The 27,285-nt window shown below is 38.7% G+C and overlaps 3 protein-coding genes and 2 long non-coding RNA genes across 5 annotated transcripts; 2 read left to right on the forward strand and 3 right to left on the reverse strand.

Moving 5' to 3' along the window:
• Positions 1–2,200: 2,200 nt before the first annotated feature.
• On the reverse strand, positions 2,201–4,049 carry LOC307264580 (ictacalcin-like). The gene is made up of 3 exons (XM_080046014.1): positions 3,956–4,049; positions 2,787–2,932; positions 2,201–2,518 (listed from the first exon to the last, which is right to left on the reverse strand). The coding sequence occupies exons 2-3, from the start codon at positions 2,922–2,924 to the stop codon at positions 2,375–2,377; spliced, it is 282 nt and encodes a 93-aa protein (XP_079902140.1). The 5' UTR covers positions 2,925–2,932; positions 3,956–4,049; the 3' UTR covers positions 2,201–2,374.
• Positions 4,050–8,846: 4,797 nt separating this feature from the next.
• LOC307263861 (protein S100-A1-like) lies at positions 8,847–10,824 on the reverse strand. Its single transcript, XM_080045146.1, has 3 exons — positions 10,692–10,824; positions 9,261–9,429; positions 8,847–9,109 (listed from the first exon to the last, which is right to left on the reverse strand). Exons 2-3 carry the CDS (start codon positions 9,399–9,401, stop codon positions 8,948–8,950), a joined length of 303 nt encoding a protein of 100 aa, XP_079901272.1. The 5' UTR covers positions 9,402–9,429; positions 10,692–10,824; the 3' UTR covers positions 8,847–8,947.
• A 4,070-nt stretch (positions 10,825–14,894) lies between these two features.
• LOC307263817 lies at positions 14,895–16,293 on the forward strand. The gene is made up of 4 exons (XR_013845291.1): positions 14,895–15,001; positions 15,333–15,364; positions 15,550–15,695; positions 16,028–16,293. It is a non-coding gene; the product is annotated as an uncharacterized lncRNA (long non-coding RNA).
• A 1,405-nt stretch (positions 16,294–17,698) lies between these two features.
• Positions 17,699–19,025, reverse strand: LOC307263915. The gene is made up of 4 exons (XR_013845298.1): positions 18,911–19,025; positions 18,655–18,693; positions 18,316–18,475; positions 17,699–18,063 (listed from the first exon to the last, which is right to left on the reverse strand). It is a non-coding gene; the product is annotated as an uncharacterized lncRNA (long non-coding RNA).
• Positions 19,026–25,270: 6,245 nt separating this feature from the next.
• LOC307264542 (protein S100-A1-like) lies at positions 25,271–26,231 on the forward strand. Its single transcript, XM_080045963.1, has 3 exons — positions 25,271–25,302; positions 25,488–25,633; positions 25,966–26,231. Exons 2-3 carry the CDS (start codon positions 25,490–25,492, stop codon positions 26,122–26,124), a joined length of 303 nt encoding a protein of 100 aa, XP_079902089.1. The 5' UTR covers positions 25,271–25,302; positions 25,488–25,489; the 3' UTR covers positions 26,125–26,231.
• The last annotated feature ends 1,054 nt before the right edge of the window (positions 26,232–27,285 follow it).

The raw sequence follows: 27,285 nt of genomic DNA on the forward strand, positions 1-27,285 counted from the left end.
GTTGTTGATAACCCGCCCCTCGATGGCGTCACGGGACACGGCCACACAACGTGACCTCCCGGAGGCGTCACCGAAGGTTTACTCTGCCTCTGTTTACTGTCTCGTGTTTTAAATGCAAACTTTGCCTATTCATTACTTCGATTCCAAAGAGTTTCGTTTATTTGTCATTTGCACAAAAAATTACAGGAGCAGTCGTTGGCGACTAAATTGAGTTTCAGGCTCATCAATACGACATAGCTTACATTTAAAAAAAAAGAAAAGACAAAAGAAGACAAACACACAAGTGAAGAGTGTCACCAGAGAAAAAGAGTGCAGATAGAGATAAGATTTTATATGTAGGCCTAAATATAAAATAGCCTATAATGCAAAATAATATTGTGTGAATGAAATGGGCCTATGTGTAGCCTAACATTGATTGGCTTGATTATATCATAAACTAGGCTAAATGATTTGATTCTTTGGGCAATTTTTTATGTAGGCGGCCTACTTGCAACTTTGTGTTTTAAACTAGTTATTGATTGAACTGTCTGAACTCAGTAGGCTACATAGCCTATACAAACAAAAATTCAGAAATGATAGCCTAGATAGAACATAGATTTTAAAGATAGGCCTTTGTTACATTTGAACAGAATAGGCTATTGAAAAAATAAATGCATAGAATAAGTAATTAGAAATGTAGAAATATGTTAATATCGGCTACATTTGATATGTTATGACTTTTAAGGTTTTAAGATCCAGAAAGTTACGTAAGCCCTCCTGAGTAGGCTCAGTCTTGAAACAATGATGACTATCTCCATCATAGCTGATAACCCTTTATCTCACGTACTTTGAAACTATTCAGGTACAAGTCAATTCCTTTTAAAGCAAGCTTATATCAGTGAATGCTGTTTCTCTCTAACATCATCAGGTCATTGGGTGTTTGTAACTTAAAGGGGAGTGGCAATTTATCATGATTCATATTAACCATTGTATGGGTGGGGGCGGCTCTAGGGTTTTTTAAATAACTTGTTTTAGTGTTCCTGCCTCTCTCCCTCTTTCTCATTTTCCTAGCTCACTGATTGCTGCCTTGCGATACAGTTTAATATCTGAATCCAAGCACTGATATTGATATGCATTTATTTCATGCTGTCTTGTGTAAAACAAACAAAACAAAAACACCTGGAACACCTGCAGCATTGGCTTGGAATGAAAACTTGCAGGTTGTCAGATCTCAAAGCACCTATACCCATTATGGCCAAAATGAATGACGTTAAAATAATATACTGTTGGTGGATATTCACTGACTCAGTTGGTAACATGTCACCAATATGTCTATGGATCCTGGATTAGTTGCCCACAAATAATGCTATTAAATGAGCTGCAAGGACACTAAATAATCTAAATCAGTGATTTAAAATCTCTCTGAAATCATGCCAGTGGAAGAAATAAAAAAACAGATTAAATCCTGTATACAATCTTATTCATAATTATACTTTAAATCTGTAATATAAGCAGAACATGAACTGATGCACAGCACTACAAACAAGAGTATTTGTTTGTTCGTATTACTTACATTGGTGCAAGAAATGGTAATCCATATATAGCTGTGGAGCTTAATTGAACATGCTATTCATACATTAAATATCTCCTCATCAAGGCAGTCTATTTTGACATGCGCATGCTGAGAACCAGGGTATCTAAACCAGGTCAGGTCACCAGTCTCTCGGGACTAACACATACAGACAACTGCATTGACAGCCGTAACTTAAGGCAATGCAGAATCCACAGTTCATCCAACCTGCATATTTTAAGGACTGTGCCCGTAGAACACATAGGAAAACATGCAGACCTCTGTCTTTTTACATGTGAAACCTCTTTTTGTTGTGGAGTTGAGTAGAACATAACATTATTCAGGTAAAGTTACAGTTACTATCTTAAAATTTTCCCTAGAGCAGGAATATGTAACTTTTGCATAAACACCATTCACTGTGGCCACAAGGTACAATTACATAATAATGGTAAATGCTAGAAAAATACGACATAGAATTTACACAAGTAGAAAACAGTAATTTTTTGTGTAGTTAATCCAGCTGTAAATGTGATGGTTGAAAGACATGTTAGTGCTATAGACCATGGCACTGGCATTTCCGTGCATTCATCCAATATTTTCACAACTATTGTTTCTAGTGACCATGATGAAGTAACGAAAAATTTGCACAAGTCAAGAATTTTTTTTTATTTCATTTTGCGTTACAGAATAACATTGCTTTAGTTCATGATAGCTCAGTTAGTAGTATTAAATATGTATTCCTTCCTAAGAACAGCTGTCATGCGACACTTCTCTTCCAAATGGAAGGCAGAGCCATATGCTGGCCCCAAGGTGGCGCTTGGATCCCTATTTTTTGCCAACGAAGTGCTCGTGGCACATCACAGTGAGGCAGAAGACCATCTTGCCAAACTCGTTGAAGTCCACGCTGTTGTCCTGGTTTCTGTCCAGCTCCTTGAAGATGCGGTCCAATGCTGCCGGGTCACTGGCTTTCTACAGGCGAGAAAAACGTTGGAAAAACATGAAGACTGGCTATAGACAATTCACAGACTGTTTTTTTAAGCCAATAGTTGTAGTTCAGTCATCAGCATCACTTTCACTATTCATAAAACAGGGACGAATGGTCACTGGATGTGTGCAACACCAGTATGTACTACTCTGGGCTTTCACCATCCTGCAACATCTGTGTACTGTAAAAGCCAGTGTGCATCCTGCTGGCGGTGCAGGACTGACATGAAGAGAGGTCAGAGGTCACACTCACCCCCAGCAGATCTCCAAATTCATTCTGGAGCAGCTCTTTCAGCTCTGCCTTACTCAGGGTGTTCTTGTTCCCCTCCTTGCCTGCGTATTTACTGAAGGAGTTGATGAGGAGGGTCATAGCCTTCTGGACGTCACCCATGATGATAGCTGGTTTAGGAGGACAGAATTAAAGAATATGTTAAATATGGACACAAGGAATTATTCCCACACGTGTAACCAACCGGAAGGCGGTTCAGGTTAGATTAACCTTAAATTGCTTAACACGTATAATTGATATTGAACATCTGAAATGCAGGTTAAAAGCCTGGTTCCCCAGTGTTAGCCCCCTTTTTTTCTCCTATATGGATTACGTGGCTGATTTATTCAAATGTTGTACAGAGACAAAATATAAACATACAGTAGCAAAATATATAGCCTACATAAAGAAATGCAAACTGATTTAATTCATTTTGAGGTCATAATCAGCAAGCGGTCGCTTACAGCATTGCTTTTTTGTCTGCTGGTGTTTTTCTCAGTTTTTTCCATGGAGCTGGATAAAAATAAACCCTTGGTTTCCACAGAGGCCCAGCCGCTCTCATTTCCCCTTGTCTCCGGTCTCTGCCGAGTGACGCGGTACATTGTTATGGCAACAGCTTCAACAAATTCTCTAGGTACCTCAGTTGAGCTAAGTAAAAGAAGCAGGTAAAGACTTGATTTGAAGTCCCAGTAATGTTGCCTGATGTCTGTTCTCTTGACACTGTATGTCTGAAAAGTGTCTTTTCCCACTGACTCCATCAACCCAAGAGAGTCTGTTCAGGTTGCATTCTGACTCACATGACTGCCCCTCTGGGGTGTGGTAAGCTGAGGAAACGCTGGCATCAGAGGGTGTGTAAACCGATAGGAAATGAGGAAGAGAGCACAAAGAAATACCCTACTACTGTTCCGATGTTTATTTTAGTTGCTATTCAAAGTGAGAATGAAAGCTTGAAGAATGAAGAGTAGACATAGTGGGCTCAAAATACATAATGCACATGATATTTGAGTGTGTGTCGGACATTATTATCGAAATGATATCAAAGTTCTCACGATCAAAATTATTTTTCTATTGGAAAGTCTTTGGAATTTTTTTTTTAGAAGTTTGTAAATAAAATCCAACTACAAAAAAAAACATTGTTTAGATTTTATACTCACCAAAGTCGATGGAAGGATATTAGAGAGTGAAAGTCCTTCTCAGAGCAGCTAGTGATGGAGAACTGATGCAAGAAGATACTTTATACACCACCACACCCTTTATCCCTCCCTCCTTCCCTCCCTCCCTCCATAATGCCCCTTTCATCTCCAACCACTCCTACTTCTCCTCACGAGTCTTGTTACTTTTTACTTCCCAAGTTACTCTTTGAGATCAATGTGTTGATGCTTAGCAAATCATCATCAAACGACCAAGGATAATTCATGCTGGGAGTCTGCAATGAATCATTTTGCAATGCATTTCCCAAATAGTTTTACAGTCTTATAAGTAAAGTGCATGTTAACATTCAGGAAGGATGAATAGATAAAAAATGCGAAATTCATGCATAATTTCATATAACATTTTTCTTAATGTTATGATCTTAAGATTGCATTTGAAGCTGCAAATATTTATATAAACACTGAACAGCGAAAGACACGTAGAAGAAAAATGTGCTTCAGACTTATGTGCTTCTTAGAGCTATAGTTAAGTTTAAAACAACAATTGATATGCTCATTAATGCAATGTATTTTGTTTAGATTTTCCCCCTTACTGTTTACAGTTTATTAACTTTTGAGTTTATGTGACAAACATCCAACCAAAACTGTATTTATTTGCATTTCTCTTGCCCATTGAAGATTGAAAGTCATTTTGCAGGCTTCTAAAGGGAGGGCTTCAGTAATTATTTCAGTGAACTGAATCACTTTTTATAACGATGTAGTCACATACAGCTGCTCTTTGTAGAAGTCACACAATTTGTGTCACACCCTTTAGTCTGTATCTACCCCTGCATTTTTAAGAAGTTTTTTCCCCTACCCAAAGTATAACTTCAATGATTAATTACAAATCTTTGCACAGGCAGTTTGAAGCATAACTCCCCCTTCTCTCACTCTTTTTTTTAAGTTGATAGAGTTGGTGTACAACAAATCCCAAATAGATTTTTCAGACTTTTGAGACACAATGTGTCAAGTTGTTTGCTGGTCGACTTCAAAAGTTTACTTCCTGGCACAATAAAGGAGAATAAATCAATGAACAGATGCACATTTTAAGTTATAAGTATCAGAGGACTCCTTTAATGTGTATTTTTTTTAAAAATGTCTGGTGTTTTTGTTTGTATACACATATAAATGACTTCTTCTTCCAGGTAATTGTTTAAGATGCACATTATTCTTAAATGAGTAGCTCGGTCACAGTGACTCACTGAGCGTAGTTTGTTATGGTAGAATTAAGCGGGTCTTTGCAATCTTGTGGTGGAGGCCGTGACTCACAGGCATGTCCCTGAAGCTCATGAGTCACACAGAGACCAGAAATCAGAGACATTCAAATTAAAACTGGGAACTTCATGCATCTTTAGGTTTGTTTTTATATGTACGTTGAGTTAGATATCATCTGTCAGGCCTGTTCATGTCTCTCCTTTTCAGTCCGGCTATGATTGTTGTTGGTCTCTTAACAACTTAAAGGTGCAGTGTGTAATATGACATCATCAAGTAAGTTCTAGAAAGTTCTAGAATGCAACACTCCCTGGGTAACCCCAACCCTTTCGAATAATAACAGAAGCTACAGTGGCTTTCAAGGACAAGAACAATTCTAAATTTTAAACAATGCACCTGATGACATTCCAACTATGACACTTTCAAGATGGCGGCACTAGGCCTTGGTCCAAAATATGCAGAAATATGGACATATATGAGACCCTTTCTAAGGGAAAAAAAAATTATTCAAAAAATGTTTTTCAGCTATTATGCACTAAATTAAATGTACTTATACTTTCTACAAAATCTGCTAGGAAATAAAACCCAAAATTCTACACACTGCAGGTTTAAATCAGAGTCAAGTCACTTTCAGATCACCGGAATAACATTCATGTATTTTGCAACAGAATTTATAGCAAATTCAATCTTAGAGCTTGTGGAAAACATTACTCATACTTTCTTCCTTCTCCCTCTTACTCACTGAGATACACCAAATAAGGGAGGAAGTATCCATGGGAACCACATTCTGTATATCCAGATGTGATTCACGAAAAAATCTGCAGTGGTAACTTTGACTAATCTTACAGTCTTTAAAGTATTAGGCCACTAATAATTGCATGCTGGATTGCATCAAATTACAGCAGTATTTGTATAATTTAGTCTCTATCCCGATAATTCAAAATAGCCTAATGCATCAAAAGTTCAAAATCAAAATAAATCAGATAGGCCTACATTCCCAGTGCATCTGAGAAATGAGAAACTTCATGAAGCATTAAATGATGCAGATCATAGCGCTACATTACCCTCATGATACGTTATATTAAAATACCAACTTCCTCAAAAATAGGAATGGCTGTTCTTATACTAACTGAACGTAACTTCGTTCATGTGTGTTAATTGGTGGTGTTTCATAGACGGTCTAAGGACGACACCTGGTGGAGAGTTTCTGAAACTGCACCAAGAGCTGGAGTGACAACAGTCTGGAAGAATCAACGGCAGATAAAAACAGAAAAGAAAACATTAAAAACAAAGTTTAGAGTTTAATATTTTGAGTAGAAGCAGTTATGACATGATAGGCCTACATATGAGTTATTTTGGACTCTGAAACAACAACCCCGTATGCGGCGCTCCAAACCCTGCCTCATGACGTCACGGCTCATTTGAATAGATTTTCAAATGCTCTTTGGTGATCCCCAGCGCAGACAAATGGTACCGAAAGTGGGTCAAAATCTACCCCCCGGTGAATACCGCACTCTCAGCAGAACATATTTTAGCCTACTGTTGTGTTTGTTAAAGATTCAAGCGACCGTATTAGGTTGACACCGGGAGTCAGACCAGTCCTGCGCAACGCTCCGTATATAAAATGCACAGCCACGTTTGAGTAACTGTGTTAGGAAACTAACACGTATACTAAAATTGGAACGATACAGAGAAGATTAGCATGGTCCCTTGCGCAAAGATGACACGCCCAATCGTGAAGCGTTACCAATTTTTATTCAGAATGGTCTCACCTATGGTTAGGCTATTATTTGTTTCAAATAGTTCTAAATTCTGATCCGAGTGAAACAGTAACCTAGACAGCGAAGGGGAAACAAACACTGGAATAAACAGCGTATAGCCTACGTTTCAACAACGTATACAGCCTAGCCTACATAATCAGCTAGCTACACCATCACAATGGTTTGATGTAGCCTAATTTCTCATGGCTACGGCTACAATCCGGATCTCGGAGGAGGGCCGGGGGTGTTCAGAACATTGTTGCTATTGTTTCACAAATGAACATGTCCATAACGAACGAGTGAGTTGGAAGGTGTGTCATGCATAAGTGAACATTTGCCCCATTATGAAGTCACACACCAACACACACCTTCCTTCAGTAGGCTATACATTGAGAAATCATAAAAACAGTGAGTATAGGCCTAGGCCTATACTCAGGTTTATTCTTGCCATCGACAAAGGTTGTGGCAGGTCATGATCTACTATCTATGATATTAAGGCGTGTTCATCACAGATGGTCTATTGCTTTGTGCTCTGAGAGTTCTTCAACTTTGAAAATAATGATCAGATCGTTTTAGGCCAGATGATAAACATATGCTTTATCATGTTTGTATAACATGAGTTCAGACATGTGATATGCCTTCAGCAGAAAATACATCTACCAAACAAAAGATGATGTTAAGAAAACCGTCAGAAGGCTAGGAATTCCCACTCAGCTGAGGGTCACAGGGGTGTGGTGCTTATGTCAACTGAACACACACGCACGCACGCACGCACGCACGCACGCACACACGCACACACACACACACACACACACACACACACACACACACACACACACACACACACACACACACACACACACACACACACACACACACACACACACACACACACAGAGCATTGTACCCTAGCAACTTGAGTGTTTTTGCCCTGTAACTATGAACATTGGTAGGCCACAGTCTGTGGCCCTGCCCAAAGAGGTGTGTGCAGGGCTCAAGAGTTTTGTGAGACATATTCACCCTGAGTTTAGCCTTCCAGGCAGGCCTTTCCTTAGGCGGTAAAAAGGTCTGCCTTCTATATTGGGAAATACACTAAATTCAACCATGGCTCAAAAGCATTTATCACAGAAACCATAAATTCACCATTTTTGAATACAACTTGTCGGTGTCAGCACACAGTCTGAGGCAGAAGTGTTGCCTGAGAGATTACATCTAAGAGCAACAAAAAAGTCCCTTTTCTCTTCAACAAGATTCAGAAAGGATGGGGTTACCCCGATCGTCTCCCTGGTGTAATCCAATTTTCACCGGACACAATGAAAAGAATTTCATGGAAAAACAGTGGAGTACTGTTGCGCTAATCCCCGTGACTCAAGCCCTCTACATTTTTCCACGTTCCCAGGGCAAACAACTGACTAGAATGCAATAAACTTTATTCAGTTATAAAGCACCCTATCACACTATCTGTAACTTTGAAGAGTTGCAACGTCAGCTTAACAGAGAGGTGTGTTCACAACCGGAGCATTCATCAGATTCCTTGGAGCAGCGATAAGCTTTATCAAAAGAAGGAGTGGTTTGTCTGTACTTTCACACTCAGTGAAACAATGCAATACAGGTGGGAAGGAGGTCATCACACTTCTACTCGCTGGTACGATTGTCAAGGAAGTCAGCTCTCTGGAATGAGCTTCACCAAAGTGTGAATAATCTCAAACCAATAGCTAGGAAACAGATGCGATTGGGGCTTTGTGTCCAATTAGCTTTTTAGATCTATAAGTTAAAAAAAAACTCAAGAACAAAGACATGCTTTTATAAGCAAATGAGAGACAATGTCCATTAACATGCAGGCAAAAATAGTGACATTCACATACAATGACCAGTAGACAGAACAGGTTTGATATTCCTCAGTGTATTTAATGGACAAAAACTATCTTTACAAAAACTTGAAATGCTTTTTTGGTTTCTTCTGGTCTCGCTTTCCGCTGCGGGTTTACTTCTTCGCCATCTTCTTCATTTGCATCTGATAGCATTGCTCACAGGCAATGGAAAGTCCAACAACCAGGGAAACAAACTCCTCAAAATCCACCTGGCCATCGCCGTTGGTGTCCAGGTCCTTCATGATTTTGTCCACAGCAGCAGGGTCCTTCTGAGACTGGGTTTGGGGGGAAAAGGTGTGAGAAGGGGGGCATCGAGAAAGAAAACTTTGGCTAACACTGTGTAATGTGTTAATTGATATACAAATGAACCAGTGTGTTTTAATTCTGGACAATGTGATTATAATGTACACGTTGGTCCATTCTCACCCTGAGGAAATTAGACAGCTCGTTCTCCATCAACTCTCTCAGCTCTCGCCGGCTGAGTGTGCCGCTGCGGCCGTCCTTAGAAGCATACTTGTGGAACACCTTGATGAGCGACTCCATCGCTGTCTCCAGTTCTGAAGGCATGGTTGCTGAAGTGTGTGTGTTTTTTCGACTGAAAGACAAACCGAAAGTTGTTAATTATGATCAATGATAGCACAGAGTTTAGATCTCAGAAAAAAGAAACGGAAAAGACGTGATGATAAAAAAGGCACTTTTTACTGTGATATGAGACAGATCAGAATACTAGAAACTGTTCCACTGATAACTTTATCTAAGGAATTGAAAGGGGAGGGGGAATTTCAAAAGCCAAGGAGCTGATCCTCCCAGTGTAAACAGAGGCTTTCTACTTGCAAGCAACGCTGCAATGGGATTTCAACACTGCCAATCTCATGTACTGACACTTACTGTAGCTCAATCGCAGGATCTTGCAGAGAATGAATGCACGTTTTGGGTAAAATTAAGGTCAGACTGTACTGTAAACAAATATAGCTCTGTTTAGCTATGTATATGTTCTTGTATTGCAGGAAGACGTGATGTAACACTTAGCCCTTTGCTCCAACGCCCATCCCGACAATGAGTAACTCTCATGAGGATTGCGAAAAGTCTGTTATTAGGTTGTTAGGAAGAAGACTGGCGGAAATAACCACTGCACATAGTGACACAGTTAAAATACAGTCACAAAACACTCCAACCTTTCTGAAATCACTGCTGATGAGTGGCAAGAGTTAAACATGAGAAGTGGGAGGGGAAACCACTGTTGTGTGTTTTTCTATCTGAGAGGGAATGGAAAACTTCATCTGAATGATGAAAGAAGCATGCGAGGAGGCTCCGAATTGTGGAATTCGTACAACGAATGAGTAAGGGACACCACAGCAACCATAGTGCATGTGTGTACATGCCCACAAGACAACCACACCCTTTTTGTGTACCTACTTTATGGGCTGTCTGGACTCAACTGTGTTAACAATACAATAAGTACAGTGACCAGTGTACAGGCACAATGAACTGCTGAGAGTAAGACTTGAAGTTAGCTTACTGTATTAGACAAATTTAGAAATCTTTGAATAGTTCACAGTAATTTTAAAAGTTAGGAAAACACAGGCAAACTCTAGGAAATAATATTCATACAACACACTGCATAGGCTACTTATAAAAAATATGATGATAAAAAAAGACTAAACAGCAGATGAAATTACTGAACTAGGCCTATCTGTAAAATAAACTATATCTAAAAAGAAAATCATTAATCATGCTTGACTTTAGGAAGTCACTGATGAAGAGTTCAAAGTTAAAAATCCTTTAGAATTCTTAAACACCCAAGAGGTTGTAGCTTCAGGATTCCGTTAGACAAAGCAGTGTACCGTTAGTTCTTACCGTGGTCGGCAGAGAGTAGAGTTGGGGAGGATCAGAGGTGGGGAAGGGAAGAAGTGCAACAGCGGGTTTTATAGTCAGGCGCCGCCCTGGCTGCTGCCGTGGTTTGTGAGCGTGAGTCACGCTGTTATCTGCACGGTGGACTCTGTAGATGGGCGGTAACACTGTAGTAATAAAGTTATCGTTAGGTTTGCCATAGTTGCACTAACTTTTACCCACTGTCCAGTAGAGTGAAGATGTCAAAATGTAAATGAATAAGTTAATATGCCATTCCATAAATTGTTTAAATCTATAGTAGGCCTAGGATTGACGTAATTATCCTACAGATTAATCATATTGATAAAACTATTATGTGATTCATACTCGTCTAATCTTCTCCTATTATTTAAACTAGTCTAATCATATTACAAATGAAACGTTCTCTTGTGCTTTACGTTAATACCATATGGCAGGATGTTCATTCATTTTAACGTGATAAAAAGCAGTTCGTGTAAAATCCTGAATGTGAGTCTCGAAAACTGCGTTTGGTTTAGCCCTATATTGATTTCCTCATTTATTTTAAATTGCCTCAAGGGGGCGCGGTATCCTTTGATTAATTTCTATGGTCATTAATTCCTCAATTTGGCTGTTTCCTTGGCAGAAGGCTAAATTTGCCCATTGTGTCCCCAACAAAAAGTACAATGTTGAAAATTGTTTTTCACTAAATAAAGGTGTTTGTCCTATCTTTGATACAATACAAATATTGTTTGACAAAATGTAAAGTGATTCTAATGTTTTTGGGGCCATTTTAAAAACTGTAAGTAGGCTATGATTTGTTGATTACTTAGATAACATTGTGAGTCAGAGTTAATTTTTCCAGGATAATTGGACATTTTCATATCGCCCTCATGCCTATGTGCAAGGTAGGAGTACCAACCAGGTCCATTGAGCTGTTTGTTGATTCTCTGTAGACGAATCCTTAATGACATCATGACAGTCAATTATTTAAATTTGATTTATAACAGGCAAAGAAAAGAGCCTGCTGCATTGTACTGACAGCAAAACCTGATGGAGTCAATGAATGGTGCTTAGTGCTGTCAGCAGCCAAGCCAATCAGCAGCAATTTAGCACACACTGCAAGATAACTTCACCAAACAAGATGTTTAGTCCCTCAATGACCGAGTGACAATCAATTAAGTGATTGGATTAATATTAATGTCTATGTTAATGATCCTCTGTCTGAGGAACTGACACAATTTGCTATTTGTCAAAAGTGAGTTTACAGTGTTGTCTTCCATATTGTGTTTCTAGCTTTAGGACCACAGTATCTAAATTCAGACCATAATTGAACTTAACAAACAATATATAGACTGCAAGTATTTTTCCCCCTGATCTTTGTTGGTTCATTTTTCTTATTATTGCATCCTCTTATAAAGCCAGTGGCTGGAAGTAATTAAGTACATTTAATCAAGTACGGTATTTGATAAATTTGATTATTTATTACATTATAGATTTAGATTGATGCTTTAACACCTAAAACCATTTTACTTTTTGTACTGTATATTTTGATGCTAAGGATTTTTTAAACTTTTTTAATGGTGGACTTTTGCTTATTACAGATCATATTGTATCACTGTGGTATCTCCACTTGAATTCAAGATAAAGACAGAGGACTTCTTACTCGTCTGTATAAAGATCTTGGGACCGTTTTGGTAAAGTATATTTAATAAATGAATCTTAGGACATCTGGTGGTCGAAATATGGAAGCACATACTGACACTGCACAAGTTGCACTTTGAAACATCAGAAAAAGTCACATGACTTCATCATGAAGAATGGGCCCTGCATATCACTGTAATGTTATTACATACTCTGGATTATTACCGCATAAAAAAAAATGTAATGTACATATAGATAATTTTTTTTACATTGCAACATATTTCTGTAAATTAATAATCTGTTATTTATGTAGCATTTGAATCTAAAAAGTAACTAAAGCTGTGAAATCAACATAGAGCAGCGAGGAAAAAAACTATTCTGTGATTTGTATTTTATGAGAGTACTCCATGTAGTGCTACTTTCACTTCCACTCCAACAAAATTCAGAAGGTGTGCATACAAAACATATGATCGGTTTATATAACATGATGCATTGTTAAAGATTATATAAATTAGCCCAACCACATCCCCCTGCCTCCAGCCCCCTGCACTCAGACTTTCCCTCCTTTCTGAGGTTTTATAACAACTCTCGCAAGCGGAATCTCTTCAACAACGTCTAAGGCTGAATGAACAAAACTCATTGTCTCAGGCAATCAGTTATTGAGGAGGTGGTATCTCTTCAATAAAAGACTTCTTCCCTGATGTTTCCCAACTGGATAGTGACTCTTGGAGCATTGTCCTTGATGATATGCTCAAAGACAGTTTAAATTATGTTCAGGGGATACATTAAGCCAGGGGTTTTCAAAGTGTGAGAGAGTGAGCCCCCCCCCCCCACCCTCAGAGAACAAATTTTCTTCTAAATCCCTGTGTGTTTTGAAAGATCTTTTAATTATTTTACAAATTTAAACATATTTTTGAAACATTCTAAAACAATTTGTGTGTTTTTAAACACATTTGTTAATACATTTTAACATCTTAATCCAGTGTTTTAATCCTGCTTCCTTTAAACTGGATAGTAGTGACTGAGTGTGCAGCGGAGTGAGAAAGATAGGCAGACAGATTTGCCCAAATTATTGACTAGTTAAATGTCATTCACACACCCAGTGTTTTTTCGCTAGAGCCTCCAATGTCCTGATGGAGGAAAATAGTAGCCAGTGGAGAACCAGACCCTCCTAGGGGGGTCCGGGGGTATGCCCCCCCCCCCCTGGAGATTTTTTTTCACCTTTTTAAAGTGAAATGCATGAATCTGGTAGCCTGGAAATCCAGACCCTGATATCTTGAACGATAGAGGACAACACGCACAGCAAATTTAATTTGCCAGCGCCTAGTGGCAGGTCTGGGAATGCCAGGCTATGAATCTGGTGCACTTTGAGAGAAAAATGAAGTAAGAACACTTTGTGTGAACAAATAATTTTGAGACACTGGGTCTGATGAATTAGAAGCTATTGAAGAAAGACACATGGATTTTCCATAAAAATAATAATTTAAAATAAAAAAATGTATTCAGGGTCCTCTGGGTTGGGCTTGGCTCTTTTTCTTTAACGAGACCTATTTCTCTGTAATATAATGAATGCATTTAAATGCAGTGAGAGGAAGGATGCAGAAGAACTCTTGTCCAGCTATGCCGTGATCTTAATATAAAAAACACAAAAAAAAAAACCCCAGGGGGGCGCGCCCCACAGTTTGAAAACCACTGCATTAAGCAATATGGCATTAGGTCAACCAAGGTTTGGTGTAAGGTTACAAAGAACTTCATGTTATTTTTTTTTGTTCCACTTCAACGATAATTACAGGACTTTTACTGGAATATTTGTGCACCAAGGTTTTTCCCACTTTTATTTTTTTATCTTGATTTTTTACTTGAGTAAAGTCTCAGTTCATTTCTCAGACTGCTGTCAGGAGTCTTGTGATTCTTCTTTGGCTTCATTTCTTGCCTAACCAGCTCTCTATTTATAACATACACCGCACCCAAAAATGCTTCTGTATCACAACTTTTGCATTAACTTTCAATCTGCAAACTGGCTCAGCATGTGTGTTCTGCACCAATCTGTGAAGGGGACCAACAAAAAGAACACACAACATTATTAAGTAACTAAAGATCCACCCTCTGTATGTAGTTCTTGTCTGCGAAATGTTAAGAACAGTTTGACTGTGTGACCTTAAGGTAACCACACTGATGGAGAGATGAACACAGTAATTATTTACCTTTTTAATTCTGCTCTGATAAAGGTCAATATAGCATCAACAAATCAGCTAAATAAGGTCATCAAAACTAGTGATTTCTGGGATATTCTATATTTTTCTAAAGCAAAAAACACCTGCCAGAAAGAATACCTTAAACATCAAGGAGTGTCATAGTGAGGGAGTGTCTCGACTCTCGGCTGACCTCCTTATTTAAGCTCTCACAGTCTGTCCTCTCTTCACTGTGTTGACTCACCTTTACAGGTAGGAACATGGGCACAGGTGTTGCCTTTCATTCAAAGTATTGTTTTTCAGTAAACTTTTTTTTACCTGTTTTGCTGCAATATAATTGTTTAGACACTAATTAAAATCAAAGTAATTTATCTGTGTAATTATTACTGATTGTTGTTGAACTACTGCTAGCAAGCGTCTTGATAGACACCCTTTAATCGTACGGTGTGTGATTACAGGTCTCCAGTGAAGCTGCCTTGACAGGTGTGTGAAAATCTAGATAAGATTTTTTTTTTATCCAAGTTCAAGTTTTGCTGACTGTGGGTGGCATTTTGCATCACATGAGCTTCACAATGCATATTGGAGCAGATATATACGCAAAATGTGTTTTAGCAAGGCAAAATGTGTTTAGAGTTTTGAGAAAAATGGGATGGGTTTTGTGAACAGTGTCTACAGGTGAATTGTGTTTGTGGTTGTGGCAAATGGGGGTTAGTTTTACTAAATGTGTTTAGGCAACTGGTCATTTGGTTTAGAGTACTGGGCTTTGTGTTTTAGCAATAGAGAAAAACTGTAATCGTACGGTGTGTGATTACAGGTCTCCAGTGAAGCTGCCTTACATTCTGACAGGTGTGTGAAAATCTAGATAAGATTTTTTTTTGATCCAGATCATCTTAGAATTGTGTTTATGGTCCAATCAGTCATGTCCTGTTCTCCTTCATCTTCCCCTTTTAGTCACAATTATTATGATAATGATGATAAACAACGTTGTTATTTATGCTAATATTATCTGTCTGGAATCATTTACACTGCAGAAATGGCGGAAAAAAAACTCACTCATTTGGAAAAGGCTGTGAGTTCCATGATGATGGTCTTCATCGAAAAACTTAAGGACAATGACAAATTGACCAAACAGCAGTTTAAGGAGTTACTGAGGGAAGAACTGCCTTCTTTTGTAGACGTGAGTTGAATCATTCCCTCTGTAACACTGGAGCATTGAAAGCAACTGGAATGACTGAATACCGGTTTGACTTGGTGCCATGGGTTCAGTCATGTCACTGATAAAATGCATTATATAGGCAAAGGCCTAACACTTTTCTGCACAGTATCACGGTAAAATGAACTATATTTCATATGTCTAATCCATTAGAATACTTCATAAATACATATTTCTGCAAAGCACCCTACACTTAAATGTAATGGTCAATACATAAGACAGAAACCTTTCAAATGTTTTGCTCCTGGAAGAAGCAATGTTTGAAATTGATTTATGTCTGTGTTCTGTCTGTGCAGCAAGCGGGAGAATGTGGAGATGAAATATTCCAAGATGTGGACCTGGACAAGGACGGGGCTGTGGACTTCAAAGAGTTCTCCATGCTGGTGGCCTCATATGCATGGATTCACTTTGAGGCCATCCAAGAGTTAATTAAAGCTCTTGATTCTGTGGAGTAGCCCATCGCTGCCTGTCCGACAAATCTGTAACATACAATCAATATTTCATTTTAAAATATCACCTCTGTTGTTCCACATTATAATAATAAAGGTGCTATTTTTGTGTGGATAGTTTTAACTGTGTCGTTATCATTCAAAATCTATGAAAAAGGTAATACTTTTTAAGTCCTTGTTAATACCACAAGGAATGCAAGTGAGTCACTCTTTCACAATCATAAAAACCAACAGGGATGACACGGTCTGGAATGGACAATACAATAAAACACATTATTTAACTTCTGTATAATGGTTTAACCACAGTGACAACTAAAAGGGGCAGAAAGAGACAAAGACACCTCTGAGTCAAACAAGAATGGAAGGAATCACCAGTCATTGGTAAAATAGATTAGAAGAAGCTTTTAACAGGAACAAGTTAGATATTGGAATGTCAGCTGAGCTTACAGTGGACTGACAAATCATAATGTAAACCTATTTAATCTAACCGCTCAGTAGACTGTGAATAGTTAGGTTTGGGTTTGGTTCAACCCACAGCCAGCAACAGCTAAGGTTTAGGCTTAGGGTTAGGGGCAAGGGTTAGGCAAGTAGTGGTTATGGTTCATATGGTTAATGAATGTAACTCTAATGTCCTTGGAAGTGATGAAAAGATCACTGTGTGTTTGTGTGTGTGTGTGTGTGTGTGTGTGTGTGTGAGCAGGCGAACAAGCAGGGTTGATGAGGTAGAATACTAGTGCCCTCTGGTGGACAGATACATTATGGCAGTGCAAGAAGCAAAAGGGAGACGTGAGAGGAGATAAATGACAGCAGCTGGTTAAAGGTTGAGCTAACTCCTTAATATGATCTTAAAAAATGCATCATGTTATATAAACTGATCATGTGTTAGCTATGTGAATTTAGATTGACTAATTATTTGTAGCTGTCAGATAAAAGTAGTGGAGTAAAGAAGAACACTTCCTTCAGATGTTTTGTAGTGGAAGTGAAGTGATAGCACAAGAATAAAGTACAAGTAAGTACCTCAAAGTACCTTTAAGATTAAAATGTTACACTAATAATCAATGATTCCCTTTCCCAGATTTATACGTCAGTGTTACACATGTGTGGACAGTTAAAATGTTTATATTTGATTAAAGAAATAAGGAAATAATCAACATGCAGTGCCCATTCTTCATGATACGTAATTTTACTTTCTTGATGTTTTAACTAAGTGGAGTTTACGGATATGATAATAAGCTAACATTTGTACATTTACTTAAGTAAATAATGAAGACTTCCATTTGTATTGAAGTATTTAGGCCATCTACAGTACTACTGTGCTATCACACCCCCCCCCCCCCCCCCATACAGGCACAGTCCTCAGAAGCTATCTTATTTGATGTTATGATTGTGAAAAAGGGTAATAAACATACATTCTTTGTGTTATTAATATAATAAAGGCCTTAAAAAGTTAGATTTTTATTATAGGTTGTCTTTGGAAATAATAACCAAATGAAAATCATCCACAAAAAGCAAGCAAGATTGGAACAAAAACCCCTTTATTATTGTGATATGAAAGCACATAGGTCAAATGTTTATGTATTTAGTTCTCATTTTTTTTTTGTTTTTAGGACGCATGGTGCAGGTCCACCAGTTTGAGAGACCGTCCCCTTTGGTCCAGGTGGACAGATTGCCATCTCTGGACAAGGTGGACAGATTGCCATCTCTGGACAAGGTGGACAGACTGCCATCTCCGGCATTGCAAATTCTTTCAGTAATTCCCCAAGGATTGCCATGTCAGTGGCCACATATCTGGCAACCACAATGCTGAACTCTGGGAAGTCCATAGCCCCGTCTTTGTCCAGGTCCACATCTTTGAATATGTCATCTCCACATGTGCCCGTCAGCTGCACAGACACAATACAAACATAACTGCCTTTGTTAGTTTCTATGAATAAAAACGGGCAAATATTCACGCATTGTGCCTCTTTTATTTTGCATCAAGTAAGAATTCAATTCAGTTGGTTCAGGCATGAGGGTTAAGTTGAGATACATTTACTTTTTTGCTAATTTCAATTTCTGAATAAATGAAATATTCAGTTTCAAACATCGCTTCTCCCATGAGCCAAATGTTATAAATGTTTAAAGATTATCATCACCTCTGCAAAATGAGGCATTTCTTCCTTCAGTATCTCCTTAAACTGCTTTTTGGTCAATTTGTCATTGTCCTCAAGTTTGTCAATGAAGACCTCCATCATTAAACTCGCAGCCTTTTCCATCCTAGTAGGTGGTTTGTCCATTTTTGAGGTGTAAACGATTCTAGACAGAAAGTAATATAATTAATACCAAAGATCATCATTAACGTCATAATTATTGTGATAAAAAAAGGAAAATGAAGGAGAACAGGAACAAACTGGACTGAATGGATAATAAACACAATACTATCTGGAAAAGAATATCTGGATCTATATATTTACACATCTATATTTTCCACACACCTGTCAGAGGGTAAGGCAGCTTCACTGGAGCAAGGAGACCTGCAATCACACACACCACGCAAAAACAGTATACGTATATCAAGACGATGCTGGAAGTATAGTTCAACACATAATCAGCAGTAATTCTTCAGATGAAGGACTTTGACTTTAATTATTAGTTATTGTCTAAACAATTCTGTTGCAACGACACAGTATGAAGTTTACTGAAATAAATCATGCTGTAAATGTAAAGTATCACATGTGTGGATGTTCGTACCTGTAAAGATGAGTCCACTCTCTGAAGAGAGGACTGACTGTGAGAGCTTAAAGAGGTCAGCCGAGACACTCCCTGACTCTGACACTCCCTGATGTTGAAGGTATTTTTTTCTGGCAGATGTTTCTGCTTTGGAAAAGTACAGAAAAGCAAACCCTGAGATTGCTTTACAGTCATGTAAGGACAACTGCCAACGCAAGGGAGGGGCAAGCATTCAAGATTTCAAAAAGTTGCTGCACAGCATGTGTTGACATTTATTAAAACTCAATAGAAGGATAATTAAATTATTAAATTTTTTGCTGAATGCTTACACACATGTTGCAGAATTTGTGTCAAAACTTTACACAAAGGCCGAAAAGGACGCAGCACTTGAAGATAAACTTCTAATTTATCAGCAAAATGAAAGACTTGAATCAAAACCTAACAATCCCTTTAAAAAACAAACAGTTTTTAGCATCAAAATGATACACACATGCACCATGTGAATAACTCTTTCAAAGCAGCAACAGCACACGGGTGTGCTTTATGCAAAACACAGCTATTTTTAGAATTTGTAAGGTTTTGGCTTAAAAATTTTGATCCACTACAGTTCATATACAGTCAAGTGCGAAAGTTTGTGAACCCCTTGAGCCTTTTGGAATTTTATTTATTTTAACCATTATTAATTCATTTTTATCAATACCAGTATTTTTTATATGAAATAACAGATGTTTGTTTATCAATTCAACATTTTTATTTTCCAGAAATCAATTGTTAAAACAGATAAAACAAATTATTTGACGAATGTTGTATGTGCAAAAGTTTGTGAACCCTGAGCTGCATTGCTTAAATCGAGCAAGGTAAACACAATCAGGTTGGCCAAATTGGTTGATGAAATAGACCAATGTAATGAGAGATCTTTAGGAAAGAAATTGGGCGGCACTAGATAAAACAGAGATAAAACCAGGTCAGTTTAGGCTCACCAAAGTGAACCCATACAGGTCAGACATGCTAAAAGGGAAACAAATCTCAGAGGATCTCAGGAATAGAGTTTTGATGTTACACATTTGTCTGGGGACAGTTATAAATTCATAAAAAAAAATTTGAGCTCAATCGGTCCACCGTGAGGCAAATCATCTACAAATGGAGAGCTTTAAGAGTGACTTAACATCTGCCTAGAAGTGGACTTCCTTCAAAAAATATCCTCAAGCGCCACAAGAAAAGTGATTTTTCAGGTAAAAGCCAACCCAAACATTACACCTGGAGATTTGCAGACAATTTGAAACCACCATTATTCACTTGGGAGAAGGTTCTCTAGGTGGTAGGCAGAATTGCGTTTTTGCCCAAACATGGCGGTTTTGGTTATGACCAAACAGTTCAATTTTTGACTAATCTGTCCACAGAATAAGACTTCAGGTATCTCCAGGTGCTCTCTGGCAAAGTTGTGACAAGCAGTTTTGTTCTTTTTTGAGAGCAGAGGCTTCTTCAGCAACCATCCCATGAAAGCCATGTTGACTGAGTTTTCTTCTTATTGTGGAACCATGCACATCTGTCCCAGATGCTGCAAGAGAGGTCTGCAAATCACCAGATGTAATGTTTGGGTTGGCTTTTAACTGAAAAATCACTTATCTTGTGGCGCTTGTGGATATTTTTGAAGGAAGTCCACTTCTAGGCAGATGTTCAGTCACTCTTAAAGCTCTTCATTTGTAGATGATTTGCCTCACGGTGGACCGATGGAGCTCAAACTTTTTTTAAAATAATTTATAGCTGTCCCCAGACAAATGTGCAGCATCACAACTCTATTCCTGAGATCCTCTGAGATTGTTTCCCCTTTTAGCATGTCTGACCTGTATGGGTTCACTTTGGTGAGCCTAAACTGACCTGGTTTTATCTCTGTTGTATCTAGTGCCGCCCAATTTCTTCCCTAAAGATCTCTCACTACATTGGTCCATTTCATGACTCAATTTGGCCCATCTGATTGTGTTTACCTGCTCCATTTAAGCAATGCAGCTCAGGGTTCACAAACTTTTGCACATACAACATTCGTCAAATAATTTGTTTTATCTGTTTTAACAATTGATTTCTGGAAAATAAAAATGTTGAATTGATAAACAAACATCTGTTATTTCATATAAAAAATACTGGTATTGATAAAAATGAATTAATGATGGTTACAATAAATAAAATTCCAAAATGTTCAAGGGGTTCACAAACTTTCGCACTTGACTGTAGACACATGAAAACAAAAATAGAAGAGCTTAAAAAAATAGTTTATTTTGTCATTTTAGGTGTTTGCACTCTGTGTCCAGGCTGGGCAGATGGTGGGCCAAATTCTGCAACATGTGTGTAAGCATTCTGCAAAAACTGTAAGAGTTTTGCACATGTCGCTTCAGTTGTGCCACTATTGAACACACTATACTGTAAATAAGGAGGTCAGCCAAGACACTCCCTGACTCTGACACACTGATTATTGTGTATTCTTATTGAAAGGAGTTTGTGCTTTAAAAAAGTACCGACAACTGAGAATGCTTACAGTTTTTGCCTAATGCTTAAACACTAATAGTGGTTGCTATGCCCAAAGCATCACAACCTCTAACTTTGGGAACTTTTTGGTGTTTGAAATTCTGCAACACACTTCTTGCAGAACACTACACACAGTGTTTTACATAAGACACATTGGTCAAAAAGGAAATCACCTGCAATCCTTGGGAAAACACATCTATTTAAAATACAAAACACAACTAAAATTGGAAAAACACACAGACTCACACACATGAAAAATAAAAAATTAAGCTAATACAATAACAATCAGTGTGAGCCTTAGCATAACAAATAGACCTCAGGTGAGCTCAGCTCCTTTGTGAGACAGTAAGAGTCAGGGGAAGAGGACAAGAGAGAGCGGCAGGAGGACGATGACAAAGGAGACAACAGACAGAGACAGGGTCACTATAGTGGACCATGTTATAGATAATTGCCTAACAATATAGGAGCCTGGGCAGAGAGTCCAGCCCAACAACACAATAGCTCCATAATTAGGACATTTAGACTGGATATCAGGAATATTTTTGCTGTTGCTTCTGAAAGGATGACATTGCATGTGATGTCGATGAGGCGATGTGGCCAGACGCAAACGGGAGGCGGTATCCAAATGATTCATAATCCACTTGCCCCATTCCTTACAACACTTCTTTTTTTTACTGTAATTGTTTCAGAGTGCATAGTGACACACTGAATTGCTTGTTGAACTGCGATCCAACCTATTTATTGTGTTTTTTTCTTTTGTTGGCCAAAACCATGAAATTGCGATATAAACTTGTTTTCTTTTCTAATTGAAAATATAGTGGATCAATCTTTCCAAAACATTCTGCAAAAGGTTGGATACGTCACGCAAGGCGATATTTCCCCCGTTGCTTGGCAAGGGAGGACATTGTCTGTGACTTGGATGAGGTGATGTGGCCATATGCCAACAGAAGACAGGATCCATAGTCTAAATGTCTTCCAATCATTCCCCTACAACACTATGTTTTGTAGAACTTGTATTCTAGTATTCTAGTAATTGTATTCTAGTTATACCATTTCTTTTTTTACTTTTGCAAAAACCTGAAATGGCAAAATAAAATAAAAAATTTGAAGCGTTTACATTTTGTTTTCATGTATCTAGATCAACTGTAGTGGATCAATCTTTCACAAAAAAAATCTGTATGAGACTTTTAAAGTCAAAAACCATCCAAAGTACTGAATACAGCTGTGTTTTGCATAAAGCACATCTGTGTGTTGTTGCTGCTAGGAAAGAGTAATTCAAAAGTTCATGTGTGTATTGTTTTGATGCTAAAAACTGTTTTGAAATGGGATTGTTAATTTTGCCGTATAAGATAGAAGTTTATCTCCATGTGCTTTGTCCTATCCGGCCTGTGTGTTAAGTTTTGACACAGTGGGCCAAAGTCTGCAACATGTGTGTAAGCAATTGGCAAAAACTGTAACAGAGCAAGATGTAGTCAAATAATAGAGCTTGGAAGCTCTTCTAACCCTAGACCTTCGTGGACGGAATTCCATATTGCTCAATGTATCCACCCTGGGCCCATAGTTAAAAAGTATTAATTTTAATTCTGCTCTGATAAAGGTCAATATAGCATCAACAAATCAGCTAAATAAGGTCATCAAAACTAGTGATTTCTGGGATGTTCTATATTTTTCTAAAGCAAAAAACACCTGCCAGAAAGAATACCTTAAACATCAGTGAGTGTCATAGTGAGGGAGTGTCTCGGCTGACCTCCTTATTTAAGCTCTCACAGTCGGTCCTCTCTTCACTGTGTTGACTCACCTTTACAGGTAGGAACATGGGCACAAGTGTTGCCTTTCATTCATAGTATTGTTTTTCAGTAAACTTTTTTTACCTGTTTTGCTGCAATATAATTGTTTAGACACTAATCAAAATCAAAGTGATTTATCTGTGTAATTATTACTGATTGTTGTTGAACTACTGCTAGCAAGCGTCTTGATAGACACCCTTTACAGTTTTTCTCTATTGCTTAAACACATTTCACGATACTGCCCTCACTTTTCACAAAACTCTAAACACAAAACACTTTTCTAAAGCTGCGTACACACAGCCTCAAAGTCTCTGTTCAAAACCAACCCATCACACCAAAACAGTTGCTCATATGCTCAAAAGAAAACTCTGACACCACAATACCGCTCAAGGCCTGCAAAAATGTAAACACTACTGAGCATCATTAACCACATTACCAAAAAAATTTAAAACACAATTTTCAGAGTGTGAGACTGTTCTTTTTATATGACAGGATGCATTTGAGCAACCCTTATTTATTCTCAAATATGTATTTGGCAGTCGGGCTGGGTCGGGCCACAGGACCTCATCAACATCACAAGCAATATTGTCCATAGCCAAACTACGTGGGAAGAATGCCCTGGCATGCCGCACCCAGCCTTGGAACGCCTCCACAGCCACATCACAGGCCAGGTCCATAGCCCTGAGAAGGTTCTCTCTGGTGTAAGGTTGGCGGTCATAGACCTTCCACCGCCATGATGAGAAGAACTCTTCTATTGGGTTTAGGAATGGAGAGTAGGGTGGCAGACACACATTAATAAATTGCTGACTGATGTTAAACCACTCTCTGACCTGGATGCTGCGATGGAAACTAACATTGTCCCAGAGGATGACGTATATGGGAAGATCAGCTGGCCCAGGATTCTGCTGGTCGTGGTGATCAGCTGGCCCAGCATTCGGGTGGTCATGGTCACGCAAAACACCTCTGAGCTCTCCTAGGAAGGTGAGGAGACGCTCAGTGTTGTAGGCACCGAGTTCAGCATGCCGGTGGAGAAGCCCTCTAGAATTCATGGCAGCGCAGAGAGTGATGTTTCCTCCACGTTGGCCGGGCACATCAACCATAGCTCTCCGTCCTATGATGTTACGGCCTCACCTCCTCCTTCTTGTGAGGTTGAAGCCAGCCTTATCCACAAGGTCAGAAATGGTCCTTGCAGTACACACTTTTACTGTAACCATGATTGCACTTCTGTATGCAGGTGCACTCCACTATACTACTGTATACTGTAAACATCTAGTGTAGTGACTAAAAAACTACTACATACAGTACCTGTTGTGTTCTCTGAAGGCCCGAATAATGGTGGCCACTGAGAATCGGCTGAGGTTTGGTTGGACTCATTGTCCCGCTTCGGTCATTGTCATGCCGTGGACAATGACGTGGTCAATGACTGTTGCTCTCATTTCATCTGTAATGAAAATGCGTTGTCTTGCTCGCCCTCCTTCTCCTCTCCCTCCTTGGCCTGCTCCTCTTTGGACTGCTTCTCTCCCTCTTTGGCCCACTCCTCTCCCTCCTTGACCTGCTCCTCTCCCTCCTTGACCTGCTCCTCTCCCTCCTTGACCTGCTCCTCTTTGGCCTGCTTCTCGCCCTCCTCTGACACAAACTCCTCTTCTTCTGCCTTGATCATCCATTTTTGTTTGGAACCTTCAGCAAACTGCACTGACTTATGTGTGGTCACATCATTTGCAACAAGTGTTTTCAATTACGAGTCGTTGTGTTTACTGAATGACACCAGGCATGTTCATTGTGTTCAAGTTTTGCTGACTGTGGGTGGCATTTTGCATCACATGAGCTTCACAATGCATATTGGAGCAGAGATATATGCAAAATGTGTTTTAGCAAGGCAAAATGTGTTTAGAGTTTTGAGAAAAATGGGATGGGTTTTGTGAACAGTGTCTACAGGTGAATTGTGTTTGTGGTTGTGGCAAATGGGGGTTAGTTTTACTAAATGTGTTTAGGCAACTGGTCATTTGGTTTAGAGTACTGGGCTTTGTGTTTTAGCAATAGAGAAAAACTGTAATCGTACGGTGTGTGATTACAGGTCTCCAGTGAAGCTGCCTTACATTCTGACAGGTGTGTGAAAAACTAGATAAGATTTTTTTTTGATCCAGATCATCTTAGAATTGTGTTTATGGTCCAATCAGTCATGTCCTGTTCTCCTTCATCTTCCCCTTTTAGTCACAATTATTATGATAATGATGATGAACAACGTAGTTATTTAATCTAATATTATCTGTCTGGAATCATTTACACTGCAGAAATGGCGGAAAAAAAACTCACTCATTTGGAAAAGGCTGTGAGTGCCATGATGATGGTCTTCATCGAAAAACTTAAGGACAATGACAAATTGACCAAACAGCAGTTTAAGGAGTTACTGAGGGAAGAACTGCCTTCTTTTGTAGACGTGAGTTGAATCATTCCCTCTGTAACACTGGAGCATTGAAAGCAACTGGAATGACTGAATACCGGTTTGACTTGGTGCCATGGGTTCAGTCATGTCACTGATAAAATGCATTATATAGGCAAAGGCCTAACACTTTTCTGCACAGTATCACGGTAAAATGAACTATATTTCATATGTCTAATCCATTAGAATACTTCATAAATACATATTTCTGCAAAGCACCCTACACTTAAATGTAATGGTCAATACATAAGACAGAAACCTTTCAAATGTTTTGCTCCTGGAAGAAGCAATGTTTGAAATTGATTTATGTCTGTGTTCTGTCTGTGCAGCAAGCAGGAGAATGTGGAGATGAAATATTCCAAGATGTGGACCTGGACAAGGACGGGGCTGTGGACTTCAAAGAGTTCTCCATGCTGGTGGCCTCATATGCATGGGTTCACTTTGAGGCCATCCAAGAGTTAATTAAAGCTCTTGATTCTGTGGAGTAGCCCATCGCTGCCTGTCCGACAAATCTGTAACATACAATCAATATTTCATTTTAAAATATCACCTCTGTTGTTCCACATTATAATAATAAAGGTGCTATTTTTGTGTGGATAGTTTTAACTGTGTCGTTATCATTCAAAATCTATGAAAAAGGTAATACTTTTTAAGTCCTTGTTAATACCACAAGGAATGCAAGTGAGTCACTCTTTCACAATCATAAAAACCAACAGGGATGACACGGTCTGGAATGGACAATACAATAAAACACATTATTTAACTTCTGTATAATGGTTTAACCACAGTGACAACTAAAAGGGGCAGAAAGAGACAAAGACACCTCTGAGTCAAACAAGAATGGAAGGAATCACCAGTCATTGGTAAAATAGATTAGAAGAAACTTTTAACAGGAACAAGTTAGATATTGGAATGTCAGCTGAGCTTACAGTGGACTGACAAATCATAATGTAAACCTATTTAATCTAACCGCTCAGTAGACTGTGAATAGTTAGGTTTGGGTTTGGTTCAACCCACAGCCAGCAACAGCTAAGGTTTAGGCTTAGGGTTAGGGGCAAGGGTTAGGCAAGTAGTGGTTATGGTTATGGCAAGTCTCCAGGAAATGAATGTAATTCTAATGTCCTTGGAAGTGATGAAAAGATCACTGTGTGTTTGTGTGTTTGTCTGTGTGTGTATGTGTGTGTGTGTGTGTGTGTGTGTGTGTGTGTGTGTGTGTGTGTGTGTGTGTGTGTGTGTGTGTGTGTGTGTGTGTGTGTGTGTGTGTGTGTGTGTGTGTGAGCAGGTGAACAAGCAGGGTTGATGAGGTAGAATACTAGTGCCCTCTGGTGGACAGATACATTATGGCAGTGCAAGAAGCAAAAGGGAGACGTGAGAGGAGATAAATGACAGCAGCTGGTTAAAGGTTGAGCTAACTCCTTAATATGATCTTAAAAAATGCATCATGTTATATAAACTGATCATGTGTTAGCTATGTGAATTTAGATTGACTAATTATTTGTAGCTGTCAGATAAAAGTAGTGGAGTAAAGAAGAACACTTCCTTCAGATGTTTTGTAGTGGAAGTGAAGTGATAGCACAAGAATAAAGTACAAGTAAGTACCTCAAAGTACCTTTAAGATTAAAATGTTACACTAATAATCAATGATTCCC

Source organism: Ammodytes marinus, assembly GCF_949987685.1.
Source record: "Ammodytes marinus genome assembly, chromosome: 17".
Classification (NCBI taxonomy): domain Eukaryota; kingdom Metazoa; phylum Chordata; class Actinopteri; order Uranoscopiformes; family Ammodytidae; genus Ammodytes; species Ammodytes marinus.